Source organism: Salmo salar, chromosome ssa07 (assembly GCF_905237065.1).
Source record: "Salmo salar chromosome ssa07, Ssal_v3.1, whole genome shotgun sequence".
Classification (NCBI taxonomy): Eukaryota; Metazoa; Chordata; class Actinopteri; order Salmoniformes; family Salmonidae; genus Salmo; species Salmo salar.
The window spans coordinates 22770794-22793861 of NC_059448.1; the positions used below are offsets into that span (position 1 = coordinate 22770794).

At 42.2% G+C, this 23068-nt stretch overlaps 1 protein-coding gene across 4 annotated transcripts in view; it reads left to right on the forward strand.

Moving 5' to 3' along the window:
- The window catches only part of nlgn2a (neuroligin 2a), a 229347-nt gene that overhangs the window by 135035 nt on the left and 71244 nt on the right, over positions 1-23068 (forward strand). For all 4 annotated transcript variants that reach the window (XM_045721730.1, XM_045721731.1, XM_045721728.1 and 1 more), the window contains one exon: positions 6024-6173. In XM_045721730.1, coding sequence (XP_045577686.1) covers positions 6024-6173 — 150 coding nt within the window. The remainder of the gene's footprint in view (positions 1-6023; positions 6174-23068) is intronic.

A 23068-nucleotide genomic window follows, 5' to 3' on the forward strand; every position in this document is an offset into this window, starting at 1 on the left:
GGCTTTATGTACTGTAGGGCTTTAGGTATTGTAATGCTTTAGGTACTGTAGGGATTTATGTACTGTAGGGCTTTAGGTACTGTAATGCTTTAGGTACTGTAGGGATTTATGTACTGTAGGGCTTTAGGTACTGTAATGCTTTAGGTACTGTAGGGATTTATGTACTGTAGGGCTTTAGGTACTGTAATGCTTTAGGTACTGTAGGGATTTATGTACTGTAGGGCTTTAGGTACTGTAGGGCTTTAGGTATTGTGGGGCTTTAGGTACTGTAATGCTTTAGGTACTGTAGAGATTTATGTACTGTAGGGCTTTAGGTATTGTAATGCTTTAGGTACTGTAGGGCTTTAGGGACTGTAGGGCTTTAGGTACTGTAGGGCTTTATGTATTGTAGGGCTTTAGGTATTGTGGGGCTTTAGGTATTGTAATGCTTTAGGTACTGTAGGGATTTATGTATTGTGGGGCTTTAGGTACTGTAGGGATTTATGTACTGTAGGGCTTTAGGTATTGTGGGGCTTTAGGTACTGTAGGGATTTATGTACTGTAGGGCTTTAGGTACTGTAATGCTTTAGGTACTGTAGGGCTTTAGGTATTGTAATGCTTTAGGTACTGTAGCGATTTATGTACTGTAGGGCTTTAGGTATTGTAATGCTTTAGGTACTGTGGGGCTTTAGGTATTGTAATGCTTTAGGTACTGTAGGGATTTAGGTACTGTAGGGATTTATGTACTGTAGGGCTTTAGGTATTGTAATGCTTTAGGTACTGTAGGGCTTTAGGTATTGTAATGCTTTAGGTACTGTAGGGATTTATGTACTGTAGGGCTTTAGATACTGTAATGCTTTAGGTACTGTAGGGATTTATGTACTGTAGGGCTTTAGGTACTGTAGGGCTTTAGGTATTGTAATGCTTTAGGTATTGTGGGGATTTAGGTACTGTAGGGATTTAGGTATTGTAATGCTTTAGGTATTGTAATGCTTTAGGTACTGTAGGGATTTAGGTACTGTAATGCTTTAGGTACTGTAGGGATTTATGTACTGTAGGGCTTTAGGTATTGTAATGCTTTAGGTACTGTAGGGATTTATGTACTGTAGGGCTTTAGGTATTGTAATGCTTTAGGTACTGTAGGGATTTAGGTACTGTAGGGATTTAGGTATTGTAATGCTTTAGGTATTGTAATGCTTTAGGTACTGTAGGGATTTATGTACTGTAGGGCTTTAGGTATTGTAATGCTTTAGGTACTGTAGGGATTTATGTACTGTAGGGCTTTATGTACTGTAGGGCTTTAGGTACTGTAGGGATTTAGGTATTGTAATGCTTTAGGTACTGTAGGGATTTAGGTACTGTAGGGATTTAGGTATTGTAATGCTTTAGGTACTGTAGGGATTTAGGTACTGTAGGGATTTAGGTATTGTAATGCTTTAGGTATTGTAATGCTTTAGGTACTGTAGGGATTTAGGTACTGTAATGCTTTAGGTACTGTAATGCTTTAGGTACTGTAGGGCTTTAGGTACTGTAATGCTTTAGGTACTGTAATGCTTTAGGTACTGTAGGGCTTTAGGTATTGTAATGCTTTAGGTACTGTAGGGCTTTAGGTATTGTGGGGCTTTAGGTATTGTAATGCTTTAGGTACTGTAGGGATTTATGTACTGTGGGGCTTTAGGTACTGTAATGCTTTAGGTACTGTAGGGATTTATGTACTGTAGGGCTTTAGGTATTGTAATGCTTTAGGTACTGTAGGGATTTATGTACTGTAGGGCTTTATGTACTGTAGGGCTTTAGGTATTGTAATGCTTTAGGTATTGTAGGGCTTTAGGTATTGTAATGCTTTAGGTACTGTGGGGATTTATGTACTGTAGGGATTTATGTACTGTAGGGCTTTAGGTATTGTAATGCTTTAGGTACTGTAGGGCTTTATGTACTGTAGGGCTTTAGGTATTGTAATGCTTTAGGTACTGTAGGGCTTTATGTACTGTAGGGCTTTAGGTACTGTAGGGATTTATGTACTGTAGGGCTTTAGGTATTGTAGGGCTTTAGGTACTGTAGGGCTTTAGGTATTGTAATGCTTTAGGTACTGTAGGGCTTTATGTACTGTAGGGCTTTAGGTACTGTAGGGATTTATGTACTGTAGGGCTTTAGGTATTGTAATGCTTTAGGTACTGTAGGGCTTTATGTACTGTAGGGCTTTAGGTACTGTAGGGATTTATGTACTGTAATGCTTTAGGTATTGTAATGCTTTAGGTACTGTAGGGATTTATGTACTGTAGGGCTTTAGGTATTGTAATGCTTTAGGTACTGTAGGGCTTTAGGTATTGTAATGCTTTATGTACTGTAGGGCTTTAGGTATTGTAATGCTTTAGGTATTGTGGGGATTTAGGTACTGTAGGGATTTAGGTATTGTAATGCTTTAGGTATTGTAATGCTTTAGGTACTGTAGGGATTTAGGTACTGTAATGCTTTAGGTACTGTAGGGATTTATGTACTGTAGGGCGTTAGGTATTGTAATGCTTTAGGTACTGTAGGGATTTATGTACTGTAGGGCTTTAGGTATTGTAATGCTTTAGGTACTGTAGGGATTTAGGTATTGTAATGCTTTAGGTATTGTAATGCTTTAGGTACTGTAGGGATTTAGGTACTGTAGGGATTTAGGTATTGTAATGCTTTAGGTATTGTAATGCTTTAGGTACTGTAGGGATTTATGTACTGTAGGGCTTTAGGTATTGTAATGCTTTAGGTACTATAGGGCTTTAGGTATTGTAATGCTTTATGTACTGTAGGGCTTTAGGTATTGTAATGCTTTAGGTATTGTGGGGATTTAGGTACTGTAGGGATTTAGGTATTGTAATGCTTTAGGTATTGTAATGCTTTAGGTACTGTAGGGATTTAGGTACTGTAATGCTTTAGGTACTGTAGGGCTTTAGGTATTGTAATGCTTTAGGTACTGTAGGGATTTATGTACTGTAGGGCTTTAGGTATTGTAATGCTTTAGGTACTGTAGGGATTTAGGTATTGTAATGCTTTAGGTATTGTAATGCTTTAGGTACTGTAGGGATTTAGGTACTGTAGGGATTTAGGTATTGTAATGCTTTAGGTATTGTAATGCTTTAGGTACTGTAGGGATTTATGTACTGTAGGGCTTTAGGTATTGTAATGCTTTAGGTACTGTAGGGATTTATGTACTGTAGGGCTTTATGTACTGTAGGGCTTTAGGTACTGTAGGGATTTAGGTATTGTAATGCTTTAGGTATTGTAATGCTTTAGGTACTGTAGGGATTTAGGTACTGTAGGGATTTAGGTATTGTAATGCTTTAGGTATTGTAATGCTTTAGGTACTGTAGGGATTTAGGTACTGTAATGCTTTAGGTACTGTAATGCTTTAGGTACTGTAGGGCTTTAGGTACTGTAATGCTTTAGGTACTGTAGGGATTTAGGTACTGTAATGCTTTAGGTACTGTGGGGATTTAGGTACTGTAGGGCTTTAAGTATTGTAATGCTTTAGGTACTGTAATGCTTTAGGTACTCTAGGGCTTTAGGTACTGTAGGGCTTTAGGTATTGTAATGCTTTAGGTACTGTAGGGATTTATGTACTGTAGGGATTTAGGTATTGTAATTCTTTAGGTACTGTAGGGATTTATGTACTGTAGGGATTTATGTACTGTAGGGCTTTAGGTACTGTAGGGATTTATGTACTGTAGGGCTTTAGTAAAGGGACATATTATTTGGTACTGAGTTAGTTGGTTAGAGAAAGCGAGAGGAGAGGGATGCTGTGGAATAGAGGAGACTGATAGAGTAAAAGAGATAAAAGGGGATGGATGAATAATTGAGAAAAGGAGGGAGAAGAGAGGGAGGGATAGAGGAGAAAAGAGAGGGAGAAAAGAGAGGGAGGTAGATTGCATCCCCTGGGGGGGCCATTGTGCTGTCTGTCAGTGTTGTTGTGCCTGTAACATATCCATGGAGGATACAGGCCAGCTCTGCTCATATCAGTCTATGTGGATTGATTGGGTGGGTGGGTGGGTGGGTGTACGTGCTTGTGTGTGTGCCCGGTGCATGCGTGTCTCCTTACATGCGTGCTTACGTGCATGTATGTCGGTCTTCGTGTGTGTGTGTGTGTGTGTCTGTCTGGGTGTGTATGTCTCTCTCTGTGTGTGTGTGTGTGTGTGTGTGTGTGTGTGTGTGTGTGTGTGTGTGTGTGTGTGTGTGTGTGTGTGTGTGTGTGTGTGTGTGTGTGTGTGTGTGTGTGTGTGTCTGTGTGTGTGTGCGTGCGCGTGTGTGTGTGCGTGCGTGCGTGTGTGTGTGTGTAATAGGATGTGCAGGTGGTCATTGGTGGATAATGAAATGAGTTTCAGGTGGAGACATGGCAGAGGGGTGTCAAGGGGTTAGAGATGTGTGACTGCAATATGTCTCCATGGCAACAGTCAATGAGAGTTAGTTTGTGTGATGGAATGGCTGCTGTTCAAGTGAAGGAGAGAGAGATGGAGAGAGAGGGTTGGAGATGGGGAGGTAGGGGAGAGAGAGACAGAGAAGGGAGAGAGGATGAGAGCGAGAGAGAGAGTGAGGGAAAGATGGGGAGAGCGAGAGAGAAAGAGAGCAAGGGAAGGACGGAAAGGAGAAATCAAACTGTATTTGTCTGTGTTTGTGCGTCAGTGTGTGTTTGTGTCAGTTTGTGTATGTGTGTGCTGGGTTGTAATCATTAGTCCAACCAGTTGCAAAACAGCACACTAAAATGAGAGTTTCTATTGGACAAATTCAGGTAGGTCCCTCCCCGTTCTGTTCCGCTGACTTACAACAGGATCGGCGTAATGAAGCTGCCCCATGTGTACTGTGATTGTTATGTATGTTGAATCTACACTGAGCGTACAAAACATTAGGAACACCTTCCTAATATTGAATTGCCCTCAGAACAGCCTCAATTCGTCGGGGCATGAACTGGACTGGATGTCCTTTGGGGGTGGACCAATGTTGATACACACGGGAAAAACCCAGCAGCATTGCAGTTCTTGACAGAAACCGGTGCACCTGGCACCTACTACCATACCCAGTTCAAAGGCACGTAAATCTTTTGTCTTGCTCACTCACCCTGTGAATGACACACACATACTGTACACAATCCATGTCTCAATTGTCTCGAGGCTTAAAAATCCTTCTGTATCCGGTCCTCCTCCCCTTCATCTACACTGATTGAAGTGGATTTAACAAGTGACATCAATAAGGGATCGTAGCTTTCACCTGGATTCACCTGGTCAGTCTATGTCATGGAAAGAGCAGGTGTTCCTAATGTTTTGTCTAATCAGTGTATAAGGGTTTCAGTACATGTGTACGTGTGTTACAGCAGGATCTATTTAACGGCATGTTGTGTTTCATAGAGCCAGACTTGGCAACCAATAACTTCTCTTTATCTCTCTCTCGCGCTCTCTCTCTCTCTCTCTCTCTCTCTCTCTCTCTCTTCCTCCCTCTCCCTACCTCTCCCTCCCTCTCTTCCTCTCTCTCTCTCTCTCTCTCTCTCTCTCTCTCTCTCTCTCTCTCTCTCTCTTTCCTCCCTCTCCCTGCCTCTCCCTCCCTCTCTTCCTCCCTCCCTCTCTCTCCCTCCCTCTCTCCCTCCCTCTCTTCCTCCCTCCCTCTCTTCCTCCCTCCCTCTCTGTCTCTCTCTCTCTCTCTCTCTGGTAAGCTGATGCTATAGTGGTTATTTATGTTACTGTTCTGCTCCGCTGCGCCCTCATATTAATTATCCTCCAACCCAGGTGCTCGGCAGACGCACTCAGACAGACAGGCAGACAGACAGACTACCACCACTATAAAAACATAATTGAAGTCAGAGTCCCCTATATACACACACAGTAGATCTCCTACACTACCTCACGGAATCCATTATATCTCGTTAACTGAATTCACACTGATGATTCTACAGGTACATGGCTTTAGAGTTGTTCTTTGTTCGTGATGGAGGAACATTCATTGACTTCCTATTTCTTTTTGTCTCCCTCTTCTTGTGTGTGCGTGTGTGTGTGTGTGTGTGTGTGTTGTGTCTGAAGACATCCGTGACCGTAGGAAGAAGCCAGTGATGCTGTTTATCCACGGAGGCTCCTACATGGAAGGAACCGGAAACATGTTTGACGCCAGTGTCCTCGCCGCCTACGGCAACGTTATCGTGGTCACTATGAACTACCGTCTGGGCGTCCTCGGTAAGTTCTGATTACCGCTGTGTGTGTACACACACACACATTGCAAACACACACAGTGCACGTACTTTAGCACACATTGCACGCACACACCAGACCTGGGATAACTATAGTTTTAAGTATTCCAAAAAATTGAATACAGATCTCAGGAGGTGACTACTTTTGAGAAACTGTTGGATTGGCTGCCATCAACTAATGGCTGGGCTGCGTCTGGAACTGCATGTTGTCGATGGAATGAATAAAACGCACACAATCTATCTGACCGTCATGTTTGATCTACACAATACCTTTCTATCTGAACCTTCTGTAAATTCTCACCAACAGGCCCCAGGTGTAGATAATCAAGTCAAACTAATGAACCAATGATATTTTGTACAGGTGATATAGTGTAGCACAGATGTAGTACAGATGATGTGTATAAATAAGTTGCGACACTCCACTATTGTGTGACGGTTCCAACGTGCCACTGAAAAGGTCGAACGCTGCAATTCATTTCACGATACCTGAAAATACTGCAGAGTAACTCAAAGCCATTTGGTAACGTTGCGAACAGGAAGTTGGATGCTCAGCTAAAACAACTTTGTACATCTTTGTCCATCTGAGGGTAAGTGTTCTTGTTTCAAACACACACTATACCATCTTTGAAGGGATAATTTACTCAGAATACAAAACGAACATGTTTTTCCACCTACCTTGGCTGTAGTTGATTGAAGAAGGCAGTTTGGGATATTTAATAGCCATATTTTGGTACTGTTAGCACTCTCAGTAACACCGTTCTTGTACCCGTGCAATAAAACGGTCATTTCTTTTTCAAGCAACATTTTATTAGCATGTTGTTACATAATGCTTTTGTAATTGCATAGTAATGAGCTGAGAGTTTTTGTAACTACTTCACACAAGAGGAACAGTGACTGTTCCTTATTCCACTTATGTAATAACTCTGTTATTATGCAATTATAAAGCAAAGTCTTATGTAACAACAACACTTTGTCAAGTGGTACTGTATTACCTTATGTCTCACTCATTATGAAAATATATTTGTTAGTCATTTTGAAGCTGCGTAAGAGGTGATCCCATGTCCCTCGTGTATTTAATTCTAGGCTATAGGGTATATTAAGCTTCATAGCTAAGAGTGTAAACCATGTGCTTACGATCATATATTTAGAATAATTCAACTAACTGTTGTAGTTTTTGGTTCTTCATCAAATATTTGGCAGCCATCAAATAAGTATTTTTGTTTTCAAATCATTTGCATTTATTCAAATACCTTTTAAATATTATTTGGTTTTCTTGAAGGTATTCAAAACACTTTCAAATATTATTTGTTTTTCTGAGAACAATATTTGAATATCAAAGAAAATAGTTGCCTTTCAGTTGAAACTCTATATCAATTATATTTGACTGCCTTGAGTATTTGAAAAGTTGCATTTTTAAATAAACAACAAAATGGAACTATTGTCTGCCCCGGTCTGGCACACTCACACATACAACACAAACACTCATAAACACACCCACACACACTGTTTCCCAGCTCTCTGATATTGCCTATTTCCTCCATCTCCTCACTGACCACTGATGGGAAAAGATAATGAAGGAGAATTGCAATACGAAGGAAATATCTCAACTATCTGTGTTCTCCAAAGTTTCTCCTCCACGTAATTCCACTGTTGATTGCTCTTGTCTACAGAGTTCCTCTGATGTATGGTCTGGCATCGATTGGTCTGGTCTGATGCAAGTGCTTTGTGTGCAGACAGAGTCTGAGCTCACTGCTAAATATATATATTTTTTTACAAGACAGAAATATTGGAGCGAGTCGTAGTCATGCAAATTGAAGACATCTTTATAGGGTCGGAAATATACTTCCCTATTTTTCACTTTAACTACACCAACGCAGAGCGGAGCAAGGAAAATAGATCACAAGACTTTCATCTTAGAAGATAAAAGTAGATAGAAGTAGATTAAAAGTAAGTCTCTGGACTTCTCAGATACGATGCATTTTTGAAGCCACTAGCACCCATACGATACAGTATGCCAGAGTCATAGAGCTGTATCATACATGTTCTATTTAATGCTAAGCCCTAAGTATTTAACCCTCGAGAGTCTAGTCAATTTAAGTAACATAATTTAAAAAATCCCTATCAAAATCCGTCAGTTTAAGCTAGAGATACGGTTTATCTCAATAAACCGCATCGGCCAATGGCGGCCTCTTGCATCTGCGGCGGAAGGTGACCGAGCTACAGCGGTGTTTGTCAGAGAATGAAACACTCAGAAAATCGCTCTTCTCACGAAAACGTCTGTAGCATCTGAACGGTTTGGCCTAAAAAATCATATGATCTAATAATCTAACAATAATAATGATCTAATAATAATAATATGATTGCATCTATGGAAAGATGAGACTCTCACGAAAACGATGGTGGTCTCCGTCTGAAGGTAACCGGGTACCGGTTTTTGAAAACAACGGCATCAGCATCATGCTTAAAAAAGCAGTAAAAGCTGCCTGTATTGTACGCTACCTGTAACTTTCAGAATTTTGGGTTTGTATTCATTGTAGATCCCCATTAGTTCCTGCCAAGGCAGCAGCTACTCTTCCTGGGGTCCAGCAAAATGAAGGTAGTTATGTACAATTTAAAACATTACATTTCACAACACATTAAGTGTGCGTTCTCAGGCCTCTACTTTACTATCACATATCTACAACACAAAATCCATGTACGTGTGTGTATAGTGCGTATGTTATCATGTATGTGTGTGTGTGTATGCAAATGTCTGTGCCTGTGTGTGTGTGTGTCTCTTCACAGTCCCCACTGTTACATAAGGTGTATTTTTATCTGTTTTTTTTTAAATCTGATTCTACTGCTTGCATGAGTTACTTGATGTGGAATAGAGTTCCATGTAGTCATGGCTCTATGTTGTACTGTGTGCCTCCCATAGTCTGTTCCCATAGTCTGTTATAGACACACACACAATTTAACTTTATTGTAACAGATTTATTTTTCATATATCCAATGCGATGAATGACATATTAATGTGAAACGAGTGTGTGTGTGTGTGTACATGCATGTGTGTGTGCGCGTGTTGGTGCGTACTGTACGTATGTGTCCATCCTGAATAGTGTAGGTTGTAAGGCTCTGCGTGGGATCTCAGTTCAGACGCTGATCGTGGTGTCGTTTTAAAACCATGAATGATAGGCTACAGTACATGGTATATGATTAAGCAATAAGGCCCGAGGGGGTGTGGTATACGGCCAATATACCACGGCTAAGAGCAGCTCTTACGCACGACGCAACGCGGAACGGCTGTACCGCTGTTATACTCCTACTACAGTGGTAGGAGTAAATCCTGATATTCACTGAATTCACATTCTCACTTAGAGCCGCATAGAGAGCGTTTATTTGTGGAACCACTACATTTAGGTTTGTCTCTTAAAGGGATACTTTGGGATTTTGGCAATGAGGCCCTTTATCAACTTCACGACACCAGGCTGCTAGTAGATACCCATAGACTTAGATAGCGTTGGCTCGCGAAACTACCTCTAACTTCCTCCATACAGGACACAGAGACATAAAAATGGTATCCACGAGTTCATATGACTCTGGGGAAGGAGATAGAAAAATCCCGAAGTATCCCTTTAAACAACATGTTTAGTGTCAGGTGGTTTTATCCCCCATGACCATAGAATATATCCCATCATGACATTAGTTGTATACCATTCAATTATCCGCATGACATGATCTACATTACTGTATAAACTGGGTGGATCAAGCCCAGAATGCTGATTGGCTGACAGCCGTGGTATATGAGACCTTATACCACGGGTATGACAAAACATTCATTTTTACTGCTCTAATTACGTTGGAAACCAGTTCATAATAGCAATAAGGCACCTCGGGGGTTTGTGGTATGTGGCCAATACACCACGGCTAAGGGCTGTATCCAGGCACTCCGCGTTGCGTCGTGCGTAAGAGCTGCTTTTAGCCGTGGTATATTGACCGTATACCACACCCCCTCAGGCCTTATTGCTTAATCATATACCATGTACTGTAGCCTATCATTCATGGTTTTAAAACAACTCATATTTCTCCCAGTCTCCACATCAGTCTTTGACCAGGTGACTTTCATCACCCTTCCTCTCTCTCCTCTACTCCCCCCTCCATCCATCCCTCAGGCACTTTTTCCCCTGTACCAGTGTCTGTGTCATGTTTGAACCTGCTCTGTCTGTCTCTTCTCTCTGATTTAAACCACCTCTCAACCTCCCTCTGTCTGTAGCGTTGATTAAAAATGTGTGTGTGTGTGTGTGTGTGTGTGTGTGTGTGTGTGTGTGTGTGTGTGTGTGTGTGTGTGTGTGTGTGTGTGTGAACAAACCAACACCTCACCTCCGTCTTTCCGACTCTCTGATTGAAACCATGACCAGCATCCGGTCAGCAGTGACAACAGTGGTAACCATGGTAACACCACAGTAAAAACTAAGCTACTGTAGCATGGCGCCAGAGTGTTGAAATTCACAAAATAATGGCTCTTTATAGCTTTTAGCTTCACAGTAGCATTTGTATAGAGGTACACTGGCTCTATAGAGTATGTAGCTATTGGTATATAGCTAGCGCTACTTTTCAATACACAAGCCAGTGTGGACACTCGTATAGGATTCTCATACATACTGTAGCTCTTAGCAGTAACCTGTTAGCGCTATAGCGCTACAATGGCTGACTCTACGCTATTGCAAACATTCCAACACAAGCCACATAGGAATATGCTAATAGCTTTTAGCTTAACAGTAGCCTGTAAGTGCTGTAGCAGGCTAGCTGCCCCGCACCTGTCTACGGGAGGGAATTCCTTTCTCTGTGTTAAATATATCATTTATGTACGTAGCATAGCGTAGCCTAGCGCTGCTGAGATCCTGCCGAGTTAGCGCGGGACCTTGCCTCTGCTGCCTTTAGCGACACATACGAACAGTACATACGTCACTTCAACTGGAATGAGGTTTTTGAAACCACTACCGCTATGGGACCTGGAACTACTCCGAGAGAAGAGAGGGATGGAGAGGAAGAGATGGAAAGAGGGAGGGATGAGCAGAAAGTGGTCATCTGTTTAGAGACGAACATTGTAGAGCAGAAAAGGAGAGAGGATGTTAAGCTTGTGTGTAGTGTGTGTGTGCGTGTGGGTGTGTGTGTGACAGAGATGGAGGGGAGGTGAATGGACAGAGGGCAAGAGAAGGCATTGAGAGATGGGAAAAGAGAGTGAAAGAGATGAGATGGAGGGGGGTACTGTAAGAGAGAGGCGGAAGAGAGAGAAGAGCGAGGAGAAAGGCTGCATTTGCCTGTGATGCTAAAAATAAATCCTGCAGAGCTGCTTTTTAAATCTGCGGCGAAGCACACATTCATTCACAGTACAATTATACAATATGGGCCAGGACGGATACACACACACACACACACACACACACACACACACACACACACACTCACACACACACTCTCACACACACACACACACACACACACACACACTCACACACACACACACACACACACACACACACACACACACACACACACACACACACACACACACACACACACACACACACACACACACACACACACACACACACACACACTCACACAAGCACACAGAATACACCTCACATTAAACACAAACATTCTGTTCAATAGTCTAGTGGTGGTATCCTATCCAGAACATCGGCACACACACATAGACACCGACCCCAGCGTCAACTGAATTCGTATTCAGGGCACTTGCCTAGTGAGAGAAAGGCTAGCTCCGTGGGGGGCCTCTTAGTGTGTGTGTTCCGGTGAGTGACAGCGGGTTCTATGGACCAGACTGTGGTTTGAAATCTGTCCTGACAGGACTAGAGGAGATATTAAGACGCCAGCAGAGAGAACCCCCACAACCTTCCTCCACACACACACACACACACACACACAACTCTTCTTCCTCCTAACCAAGTCCATCCGGACCGTTTCCATGGCAACCCGGGCAGAATTGATAAGTGAAAAGTCCTCTTCACTCGGCGGAGAGATCGAGCGAGGTAGATGAGAAGGAGAGAGGGTCAAGGAGAGAGGGAGAAGGAGAGAGAGCGCAGTGTGACTTTGAGAACGAGGGAGAGGTCTGGAAAAGGAGAGGGAGGAGAAGGGAGAGATGACAGTAATAACTAGGCTGATTTCTTTTTTCTGGAAGAAGAGATTAGCACCTCCACTGGCCTGAATGAGACACACCCACACATGTTCTCAAACACACACACACACACACACACACACAGTCACCTAATTACTTCCCCCCGCTCCCTCCTTTCCCGCCAGTGATGTCACGTCTGTCGTTCCCCTTCATTGTTCACCAGACGCTGTTTCACCTCTGAGTGTCCCTGTCCTCCCCTTTTTCTCTCCTTTCCTCTACCTTTCCTTTCTTCTATTCTTCCTCTCCTCTCCTCTCCTCTCTTCTCCCCCTCTCCTCCTCTACCTTCTGTCTCTCCCCCTTCACTTCCCCTTCTCCTCTCCTCTACCTTCCCTTCTCTTCTATTCTTCCTCTCCTCTGTACTCCCAGTCTCCTCTCTTCTCCCCCTCTCCTCCTCTACCTCCTGTCTCCCCCCCTTCACTTCCCCCTCTCCTCTAACTTCTTTCTCTACCCTCCCCTCACCTCTCTACTCCTCCCTTCTTTCTCCTATTCTCCTCTCTCCCCCCTCCATCTCTTCTCCCCTCTTTGTACCCGTTATTCTCGGTTTCTCTCATTCCCTCCCCTCTCTCTCCCACTGTCTCCCTCCATTTCTCTGTCCCTGTCTCCCTCATTGGCCAGTCTAAATGATGACCGATGAGTGAGATTATGCTGATAGATGTATCACATCTCAAACGCCTCGTCTTTCTAATGGAGAAACATAGTACATAATATCAGGACATACATCACAACTAGAGACCGACACTCACTGAATCAGCCCTGGATAGTTAGACGGTGAGCTCTTTCTATTTCTTGCGTTTGTCCCACTAATGAGTCGGACTGTAAGCTAGGGTGCATCCCAAATGGTACCGTGTTCCCTGTGTAGTGCATACATTTGGACCAGGGCCCATAGGCCTCTGGTTTGTGGCTGTGTAAAAACTAACCTCGATCCTATTGAGCTAGTCAGGCGTGACTTTTAATGCGACTTTTATCCGTGCACAACTGATATACAGTCGCTACATATTACATCTAAAAAGGGATTAAATCTACACAACCTACTCCACGTTGTCAAAGTGAAAGATTTTTTTATTCCAAATTACTAAGAAATATAAATGAGGATGTATTGATTTAGTATGTCTTCACATCCCAGAGTTAATACCTGGTGGAAGCACCTTTGACAGCCTTTACTTCTGTGAATCATTTTGAATAATATTCTACCAATCTTGCACAACTCTTAGATAATACATTGCTTTAGTCAAAATTGCTCAAGCTCAGTACATTTGGCTAGGGACCATTGATGGACAGCGGTATTTAAACCTTGTCTCAGATTCTTTTAAGCAGATTTAAGTCAGGACATAAACTGAACCTTCCAGGAACACTCAACACCTCTTGGAAAGCCATTCTGGTAATGTCTTTGGCATTAAAATGTGTGTAATTGCCAGCGGGAAAAAACATATTTCCCAGGGTTAGGTTTTCAGAAGACAGGTGGGTTTTCCTCTAACTTTTTACCTGGGCTTTGCTCCTTTCATATTTCTCTTGATCCTAACAAACTCCCGCGCCCCTGACGGTGACAAGCATTCCCATAACATGATGCTGCCACCACACTACTTGAAAATGCAATGGGATCAACAACATTGCATTCACTCAACATTAGTGGCCTGTATGACAAGTGAAAAGAAAGAAGCCTGTGTTAAAAACTCAGCTCCAAATCATTAATTATTTTTGCAACAAGGCCGTTAAGTAATAAATTCAAAACTGCAGGTTTTGGTCAAATCCATTACAACACAACACATTTTCAAGTATTGTGGTGGCAGCATCATGTTATGGGTATGCTTGTCATTGCCAGGGACTGGGGAGTTTGTTAGTTTAACGAGTGTGCTGAGAGTCGGGAAGCAAGTACAGGGAGTGAGTGTTTTAATAAATAAACAAAACAATAACCGCGAAACACAAACAACACACCGACATGAAAACAGAGTCAATAACACCTGAGGAAAGAACCAAGGGGAGTGACAGATATAGGGAAGATAATCAAGGAGGTGATGGAGTCCAGGTGAGTGTAACGATGGTGGCAGGTGTGCGGGATAATCAGCAGCCTGACGACCTAGAGGCCGGAGAGAGAGTATACGTGACAGTCAGGATCAAAAGAGACATAAAAGGAGCAAAGCCCAGGTCAAAATTGAGGAATTTTAACCCTGGGATAAAGTTTTATTTTTCAGCGAGACAATTGCACACATTTTTGTTCCAAAAATACACCAGAATGGCTTTCCAAGAGGTTTGGAGTGGTCCTGAGTGGTCCAGTCTCAGTTGTCTAGCCTTAAATTTGCTTGAAAATCAGAGGCAAGGTTTGAATATTGCTGTCCATCAATGATTCCCAACCAAATGTACTGATCTTGAGCAGTGTTGATAAAAACAATGGACATGTGTTGCCCTAAGAGTTGGTAGAATATTATTCAAAACGATTCACAGCTGTAATGGCTGCCAAAGGTGCTTCCACCAGGTATTGACTCTGCGTTGGGAAGACATACACAATCAAGACAAAATAAATAAATACATACTAATTCGAAATATTTTCTAGAACTTTCTTTGACTTTGAAAATGTGGAGTAGGTTGTACAGATCAGTATGAACAAAAATCAAATGTAACCCCTTTTTAGATTTTCATTTTAAGGCAGCACTATGTGAAGACCGTCAAAGGGGTGTGCACACTTTCACTAGGCACTGTACAACATGAGTAAACAGTTGGTCATTTCCATTTGTTTCCATTGTGAGCAGAGATCATTTCATGGCTACTGCACCTTCAATACAGGGGGAAAAAAACCTGAGTGTCGGATCGTTTGTTACACATTCACCCCATCACCTCGCCTTCCTCACACCATTACCCTGCCTACCCTCTCTCTCCCCCTGACTCCCTCTCTTCAACCCCCTGGTTTTCCCCTGGCTCTCTGGAGTTCCAGCTACCTCACTACGCTACTGCAGCTTCTGGGGAGGGGAGAGGGGAAGGGAGGGGGGTGTGTGTGTGTGTGCGTGCGTGCGCATACGGCCAAATGTGTGCATTAGTCATGTCACGTGCACACGACTCCTCAAACACTCACACAAACACACACACACACACACACACACACACACACACACACACACACACACATAAATTAAGAATGGTAATAACACTGAAGGACAAGGTCAAGGATGTGACCAATGGCTGCTGCGTGATTGACAGGGAAAGACCCCTTCCTACTTAACCCGCGGTAACCGTCCATAATATACAGTAGAGAGAAGAGGACACCAGACACACACAGACCTTGAGAGCACAAGGCTGAAGACAGCCACGCGGCTAAGGACAGGAGGCTAGATGGACGGCGAGATTGGAGGATGGAGAGAGGAGTTACTCATGGGTTTACACACACAGACGCGCGCGCGCAAATACACACACAAATACACACACATGCCAAACACAAGCTGGCCCTCATCCCTCTACAGCCTCGTAACAGCTGCTAGGAGAGCTGCTAGGTCCAGGCCACACCTGCGCTCTCCCTCCCTCCCTCTCTCTCTCTTTCTCTTTCTCTCTCTCTCTCTCACTCTCTCGCTCTCTCTCTCTCTCTCTCTCTCTCTCTCTCTCTCTCTCTGTCTCTCTCTCTTTCGCTCTCTCGCCCTCTCTCTCTCTCCAAACCCTGGCCTCTGCTCTAGCACCTGCTATCTTTCCATCGCTCTGTGCTCCAGCCTGTGCTCCAGCCCCATGCCCCTCTCCCCCCAGGTAGGGCACCTCCTAGGCTGGCCGTGACCGGAGCCATGCCCCCCTCTACCCCTGACCGCTCCATCACCTGTCTCCTCGCTATAGGGTGCTCAGCTGCACAGCTGTATTTACACCCTTTACTCGGCCCCACACACACAAACACACACACACAAACACACACCTCGTGCCCTCCTTCCCCTCTATGCAAATCACAGCCAGGTCATTACACATACAGAGCCGTCTTGTAATTAAGTCAGGTAAATTGTGGATTTAAATCATGTACACACACCTCTCACACACACACACTTACTCATACCTGTACACCCACTTACAACTTATACACAAACACACACACACACACACACATACATACTTATTCACTCACTCCACGTACACATACAGTACATAAACATGCATGAAATACACAGACCGACACATTTGCATGCCACACACACACTCCCAACAGGTATTGGTATTCCGGCCCACAGGCTGACATGCAGAGGAGTGGGATAGGAGTTGATAGTAGTTGATAGGAGATTAAAGTTGATAGAAGATGATAGGAGTTGAATGTTGATAGGAGTTGAATGTTGATAGGAGTTGAAAGTTGATAGTAGTTGATAGGAGTCAAAAGTTGATAGGAGTTTAAAGTTGATAGTAGTTGATAGGAGTTGAAAGTTGATAGGAGTTGATAGGAGTTTAAAGTTGATAGTAGTTGATAGGAGTCGAAAGTTGATAGGAGTCGAAAGTTGATAGGAGTTTAAAGTTGATAGGAGTCAAAAGTTGATAGGAGTCGAAAGTTGATAGGAGTTTAAAGTTGATAGGAGTCAAAAGTTGATAGGAGTTTAAAGTTGATAGGAGTTTAAAGTTGATAGTAGTTGATAGGAGTCAAAAGTTGATAGGAGTTTAAAGTTGATAGTAGTTGATAGGAGTTTAAAGTTGATAGTAGTTGATAGGAGTTGAAAGTTGATAGGAGTTGATAGGAGTCAAAAGTTGATAGGAGTTTAAAGTTGATAGTAGTTGATAGGAGTTTAAAGTTGATAGTAGTTGATAGGAGTTTAAAGTTGATAGTAGTTGATAGGAGTTGAAAGTTGATAGAAGATGATAGGAGTTGAATGTTGATAGGAGTTGAAAGTTGATAGGAGTTGATAGGAGTTGAAAGTTGATAGTAGTTGATAGGAGTTTAAAGTTGATAGTAGTTGATAGGAGTCGAAAGTTGATAGGAGTTGAATGTTGATAGGAGTTGAAAGTTGATAGGAGTTGATAGGAGTTGAAAGTTGATAGTAGTTGATAGGAGTTTAAAGTTGATAGTAGTTGATAGGAGTCGAAAGTTGATAGGAGTTTAAAGTTGATAGGAGTCAAAAGTTGATAGGAGTTTAAAGTTGATAGTAGTTGATAGGAGTCGAAAGTTGATAGGAGTTGAAAGTTGATAGGAGTTGAAAGTTGATAGGAGTCGAAAGTTGATAGGAGTTGAAAGTTGATAGGAGTTGAAAGTTGATTGGAGTCGAAAGTTGATAGGAGTTTAAAGTTGATAGGAGTTGATAGGAGAGGAAAGTTGATAGCAGTAGATAGGAGTTGAAAGTTGATAGTAGTTGATAGGAGTCAAAAGTTGATAGGAGTTTAAAGTTGATAGTAGTTGATAGGAGTCGAAAGTTGATAGGAGTTGAAAGTTGATAGTAGTTGATAGGAGTTGAAAGTTGATAGGAGTTGAAAGTTGATAGGAGTCGAAAGTTGATAGGAGTAGATTGGAGTTGAAAGTTGATAGGAGTTGATAGGAGAGGAAAGTTGATAGCAGTAGATAGGAGTTGAAAATGTATAGGAGTTGATAGGAGTTGAAAGTAGATAGGAGTTGAATGTTGATAGGAGTTGAAAGTTGATAGGAGTTAATAGGAGAGGAAAGTTGATAGCAGTAGATAGGAGTTGAAAATGTATAGGAGTTGATAGGAGTTGAAAGTAGATAGGAGTTGATGCTGAGCACACATCAAGGAGGTATTTGGGGGACCTTATGTTTGTATGCATGTGTGTGTGGGTGTATCCACATGCAAGTCTACATGCATGAGTGCGTGTATGCAATGGTGTAAAGTACTTAAGTAAAAATACCTTTAAGGAACTACTAAAGTCGTTTTTTGGGGTATCTGTATTTTACTTGACTATTTATATTTTTGACTACTTTTATTTTATTTCACTACATTCCTGAAGAAAATATTGTACTTTTTACTCCATACATTTTCCCTGACAACCCAAAGTACTCCTTACGTTTTGAATGCTTAGCAGAACAAGAAAATTGTGAAATTGACGCTCTTATCAAGAGAACACATGGTCATCCCTACTGCAAATGTTCTGGTGGACTCACTAAACACAAATGCATCTTTTGTAAATAATGTCTGAGTGTTGGAGTGTGCCCCTGGCTGTCCATACATTTTAAAACCCAGAAAATGGTGCTGTCCGCTTTGCTTAATATAAGGAATTTGAAATGATTTATACTTTTACTTTTAAAACTTAAGTATATTTTAGCAATTACATTTACTTTTGATTCTTAAGTATATTTAAAACCAAATACTTTTAGACTTTTACTCAAGTAGTATTTTACTGGGTGACTTTCACTTTTACTTGAGTAACTTTCTATTAAGGTATCTATACTTTTACTCAAGTATGACAGTTGGGTACTTGTGTGTGTGTGCACTACATGACCAAAAGTATGTGGAAACATGCTCATCGAAAATCTCATTCCAAAATCATGGGCATTAATATGGAGTTGGTCCCCCCTTTGCTGCTATAACAGCCTCCACTCTTATGGGACGGCTTTCCACTAGATGTTGGAACATCGCTGCAGGGACTTGCTTCCATTCAGCTACAAGAGCATTAGTGAGGTCGGGTACTGATGTTGGGCGATTAGGCCTGGCTCACAGTCGGCGTTCCAATTCATCCCAAAGGTGTTACATGGGGTTGAGGTCAGGGCTCTGTGCAGGCCAGTCAAGTTCATGAAGTTCCCGACAAACAGTTCTTGTGCTGATGTTGCTTCCAGAGGCAGTTTGGAATTCGGTAGTGAATGTTGCAACCGAGGACAGCCTTTTTTTTTTTACGCGCTTCAGCACTCGGCGGTCCCGTTCTGTGAGTTTGTGTGGCCTACCACTTCGCTCCTAGACGTTTCCACTTCACAACAACAGCACTTATCGTTGGCAGTTCCAGCAGGGCAGAAATGTGATGAGCTGACTTGCTGGAAAGATGGGATCCTATTACAGTGCCACGATGAAGCTGAGCTATTAAATACTGGCCATTCTACTGCCAATGTTTTTCGATGGAGATGACATATCTGTGTGCTTGATTTTATACACCGCTCAGCAAAGGATGTGGCTGAAATAGCTGATTCCACTCATTTGAAGGGGTGTCCACATACTTTTGTATATGCAGTTGAAGTCGGAAGTTTACATACACCTTAGCCAAATACATTTAAACTCAGTTTTTCACAATTCCTGACATTTAATCCAAGTAAAAATTCCCTGTTTTTAGGTCAGTTAGAATCACCACTTTATTTTAAGAATGTGAAATGTCAGAATAATAGTAGAGAGAATGATTTATTTCAGCTTTTATTTCTTTCATCACATCCCCAGTGGGTCAGAAGTTTACATACACTCAATTAGTATTTGGTAGCATTGCCTTTAAATTGTTTAACAGTCAAACGTTTCGGGTAGCCTTCCACAAGCTTCCTACAATAAGTTGGGTGAATTTTGGCCCATTCCTCCTGACAGACCTGGTGTAACTGAGTCAGATTTGTAGGCCTTGCTCGCACACGCTTTTTCATTTCTGCCCACAAATTTTCTATAGGATTGAGGTCAGGGCTTTGTGATGGCCACAACAATACCTTGACTTTGTTGTCCTTAAGCCATTTTGCTACAACTTTTGGAAGTATGCTTGGGGTCATTGTCCATTTGGAAGACCCATTTGCGACCAAGCTATAACTTCCTGACTGATATCTTGAGATGTTGCTTCAATATATCCACATAATTTTCCTTTCTCATGAAGCCATCTATTTTGTGAAGTGCACCAGTCCCTCCTGCAGCAAAGCACCCCCGCAACATGATGCTGCCACCCCCGTGCTTCATGGATGGAATGGTGTTCTTCGGCTTGCAAGCCTCCCCCTTTTTCCTCCAAACATAACGATGGTCATTATGGCCAAATGGTTCTATTTTTGTTTCATCAGACCAGAGGACATTTCTCCAAAAAGTACGATCTTTGTCCCCATGTGCAGTTGCAAACCGTAGTCTTGCTTTTTTATGGCGGTTTTGGAGCAGTGGCTTCTTCCTTGCTGAGCGTCCTTTCAGGTTATGTTGATATAGGACTCGTTTTACTGTGGATATAGATACATTTGTACCTGCTTCCTCCAGCATCTTCACAAGGTCCTTTGCTGTTGTTCTAGGATTGATTTGCACTTTTCGCACCAAAGTACGTTCATCTCTAGGAGACAGAACGCGTCTCCTTCCTGAGCGGTATGATGGCTGCGTGGTCCCATGGTGTTTATACTTGCGTACTATTGTTTGTACAGATGAACGTGGTACCTTCAGGCATTTGGAAATTGCTCCCAAGGATGAACCAGACTTGTGGAGGTCTAACATTTTTTTTTCTGAGGTCTTGGCTGATTTCTTTAGGTTTTCCCATGATTCAAGCAAAGAGGCACTGAGTTTGAAGGTAGGCTTTGAAATACATCCACAGGTACACCTCCAATTGACTCAAATTATGTAAATTAGCCTATCAGAAGCTACTAAAGCCATGACATCCTTTTCTGTAATTGTCCAAGCTGTTTAAACGCACAGTCAACTTAGTGTATGTAAACTTCTGACCCACTGCAATTGTGATACAGTGAATTGTAAGTTAAATAATCTGTCTGTAAACAATTGTTGGAAAAATTACTTGTGTCATGCACAAAGCAGATGTCCTAACTGACTTGCCAAAACTATAGTTTGTTAACAAGAAATTTGTGGATTGGTTGAAAAACGAGTTTTAATGACTCCAACCTAAGTGTATGTAAACTTCCGACTTCATCTGTATAGTGTATGTGTAACACACCTGTGATTCTCCTACTTCACTCTCTTCACCAGGCAGAAAGCACCAAACACCAGGCAGCAGGCGGCATAGACAGCTCATTAGCAAACTGTTGAAGCTAATAAACAAATTAACTGCTGAATCTAGGAGGAACCACCCCTTGCCAATCAGGCTGCCTAAACGAACCTCAGTTACTTAGTCTAACCTAAAGGGAAGGGTAGAGGATATGTACCGGTGCGTTTGCTCAAAGTTTGTCTTCACGGCACATTGCGTTCGGAGACCAGGAAAGCAGCAGAGCAGCGCGGTAGACAGACACACACATATACACGTGTGGACACGCGCGCACGCACACACACACACACACACACACACACACACACACACACACACACACACACACACACACACACACACACTTACGCGAATACGCACACACAAAAACAACTGCATACACTGTCATTATGAAGGAGACTGAAGTGTCTCAATTGAGATCTATTTTATTGTTTCTGTAACCAGAACACATTCATTTTATTCGCTTACTTAACCATTGCTCTAACAATGCTGCCCTTGTGGTTTGCTAATGTCACTTTTTGTTCCTACAGTATAATACTCAGTCTTTCTCTCTGGAGCGTACATTAGCTAATGAATATAGCTACTGTTAAAAACAACCAATGCTGACAATGCTTATTAAACTTGGCACCCTCGCACAGGGAATCGGCTCTGTGAGCCAATCAGCTTTCAGAATGACAGGACACCGACCGTGTGATTAGTTGGAGAGAGAGGCTAGTGTCTCAAATGGCCCCCGATTCCCAATATTGTGCCCTGGTCAAAAGTAGTGCACTACATAGGGAATAAGGTGCCATTTGATACGTAGATTTAGCCACAGGAGTTTTGATGGTTGGATTGTGATAAGGCTCTCTGAAGGTTGTGTATCCCTCCTCAGTGGGCAGTATGCTCTGGCTTAACCCCTGTCTGTAGAGACAAAGTAGTGCCTTCAGAAAGTATTCACACACCTTGACTTTTTCCAGATTTTGTTATGTTACAGCCTGAATTTAAAATGGATTAAATTGATATTTTTTGTCACCGGCCTACACACAATAACCTATAATATCAAAGTGGAATTAATAACAAATGAAAAGCTGAAATGTCTTGAGTCAGTAAGTATTCAACCCCGTTGTCATGGCAAGCCTCAGTGTATATAAACTTCCGACTTCCACTGTAGCTACGTTTGCTCTGACTCAGTACATTTCTTAGCTAGACAGCTAACTAGCTATTAGCATTAGTGGCTAACACGAATTAGCCACAACTTGCTAAGAAAGGACACACTAGCTGTTTGCAGATGTAAGAAACAAAAATAATAGTGTAATTATAAAACGCTTGTGGATTTATATTAAGATGCAAAGTGGAAACAGCATCGTTGTCATCAACATTGTTGCATGTGCTGCATTGATCATACAGAGACTGAACGCAAGTGTCTTGTGGTCAAGCAACAACAAATGAGTGACAGAGGCGGGCCTAGGTCTGTCTGGAAAGTGCATGGAGAGAGAGCGTGTGGAGCGTGGAGTATATCACTTTGGAGAGCGTATTAATACACCCAGTCACTACAAAGATACAGGTGTCCTTCTTAACTTAGTTGCCGGAGAGGAAGAAAAACAGAAATTATGAGGCCAATGGTGAAACAGTTAGAGTTTAATGGCTGTGATAAGACGGATCAACAACATTGTAGTTACTCTACAATACTTACCTAATTGAGAGAGTGAAAAGAAAGAAGCCTGTACAGAATACAAATATTCCAAAACATGTATGCTGTTTGCAACAAGGCACTAAAGTAATACTGCAAAAAATGTGGGAAAGCAATTAACTGGGAGATTGATTCACCTTTCAGCAGGACAACAGCCTTAAACACAAGGCCAAATCTAAACTGGAGTTGCTTACCAAGAAGACAGTGAATGTTCCTGAGTGGC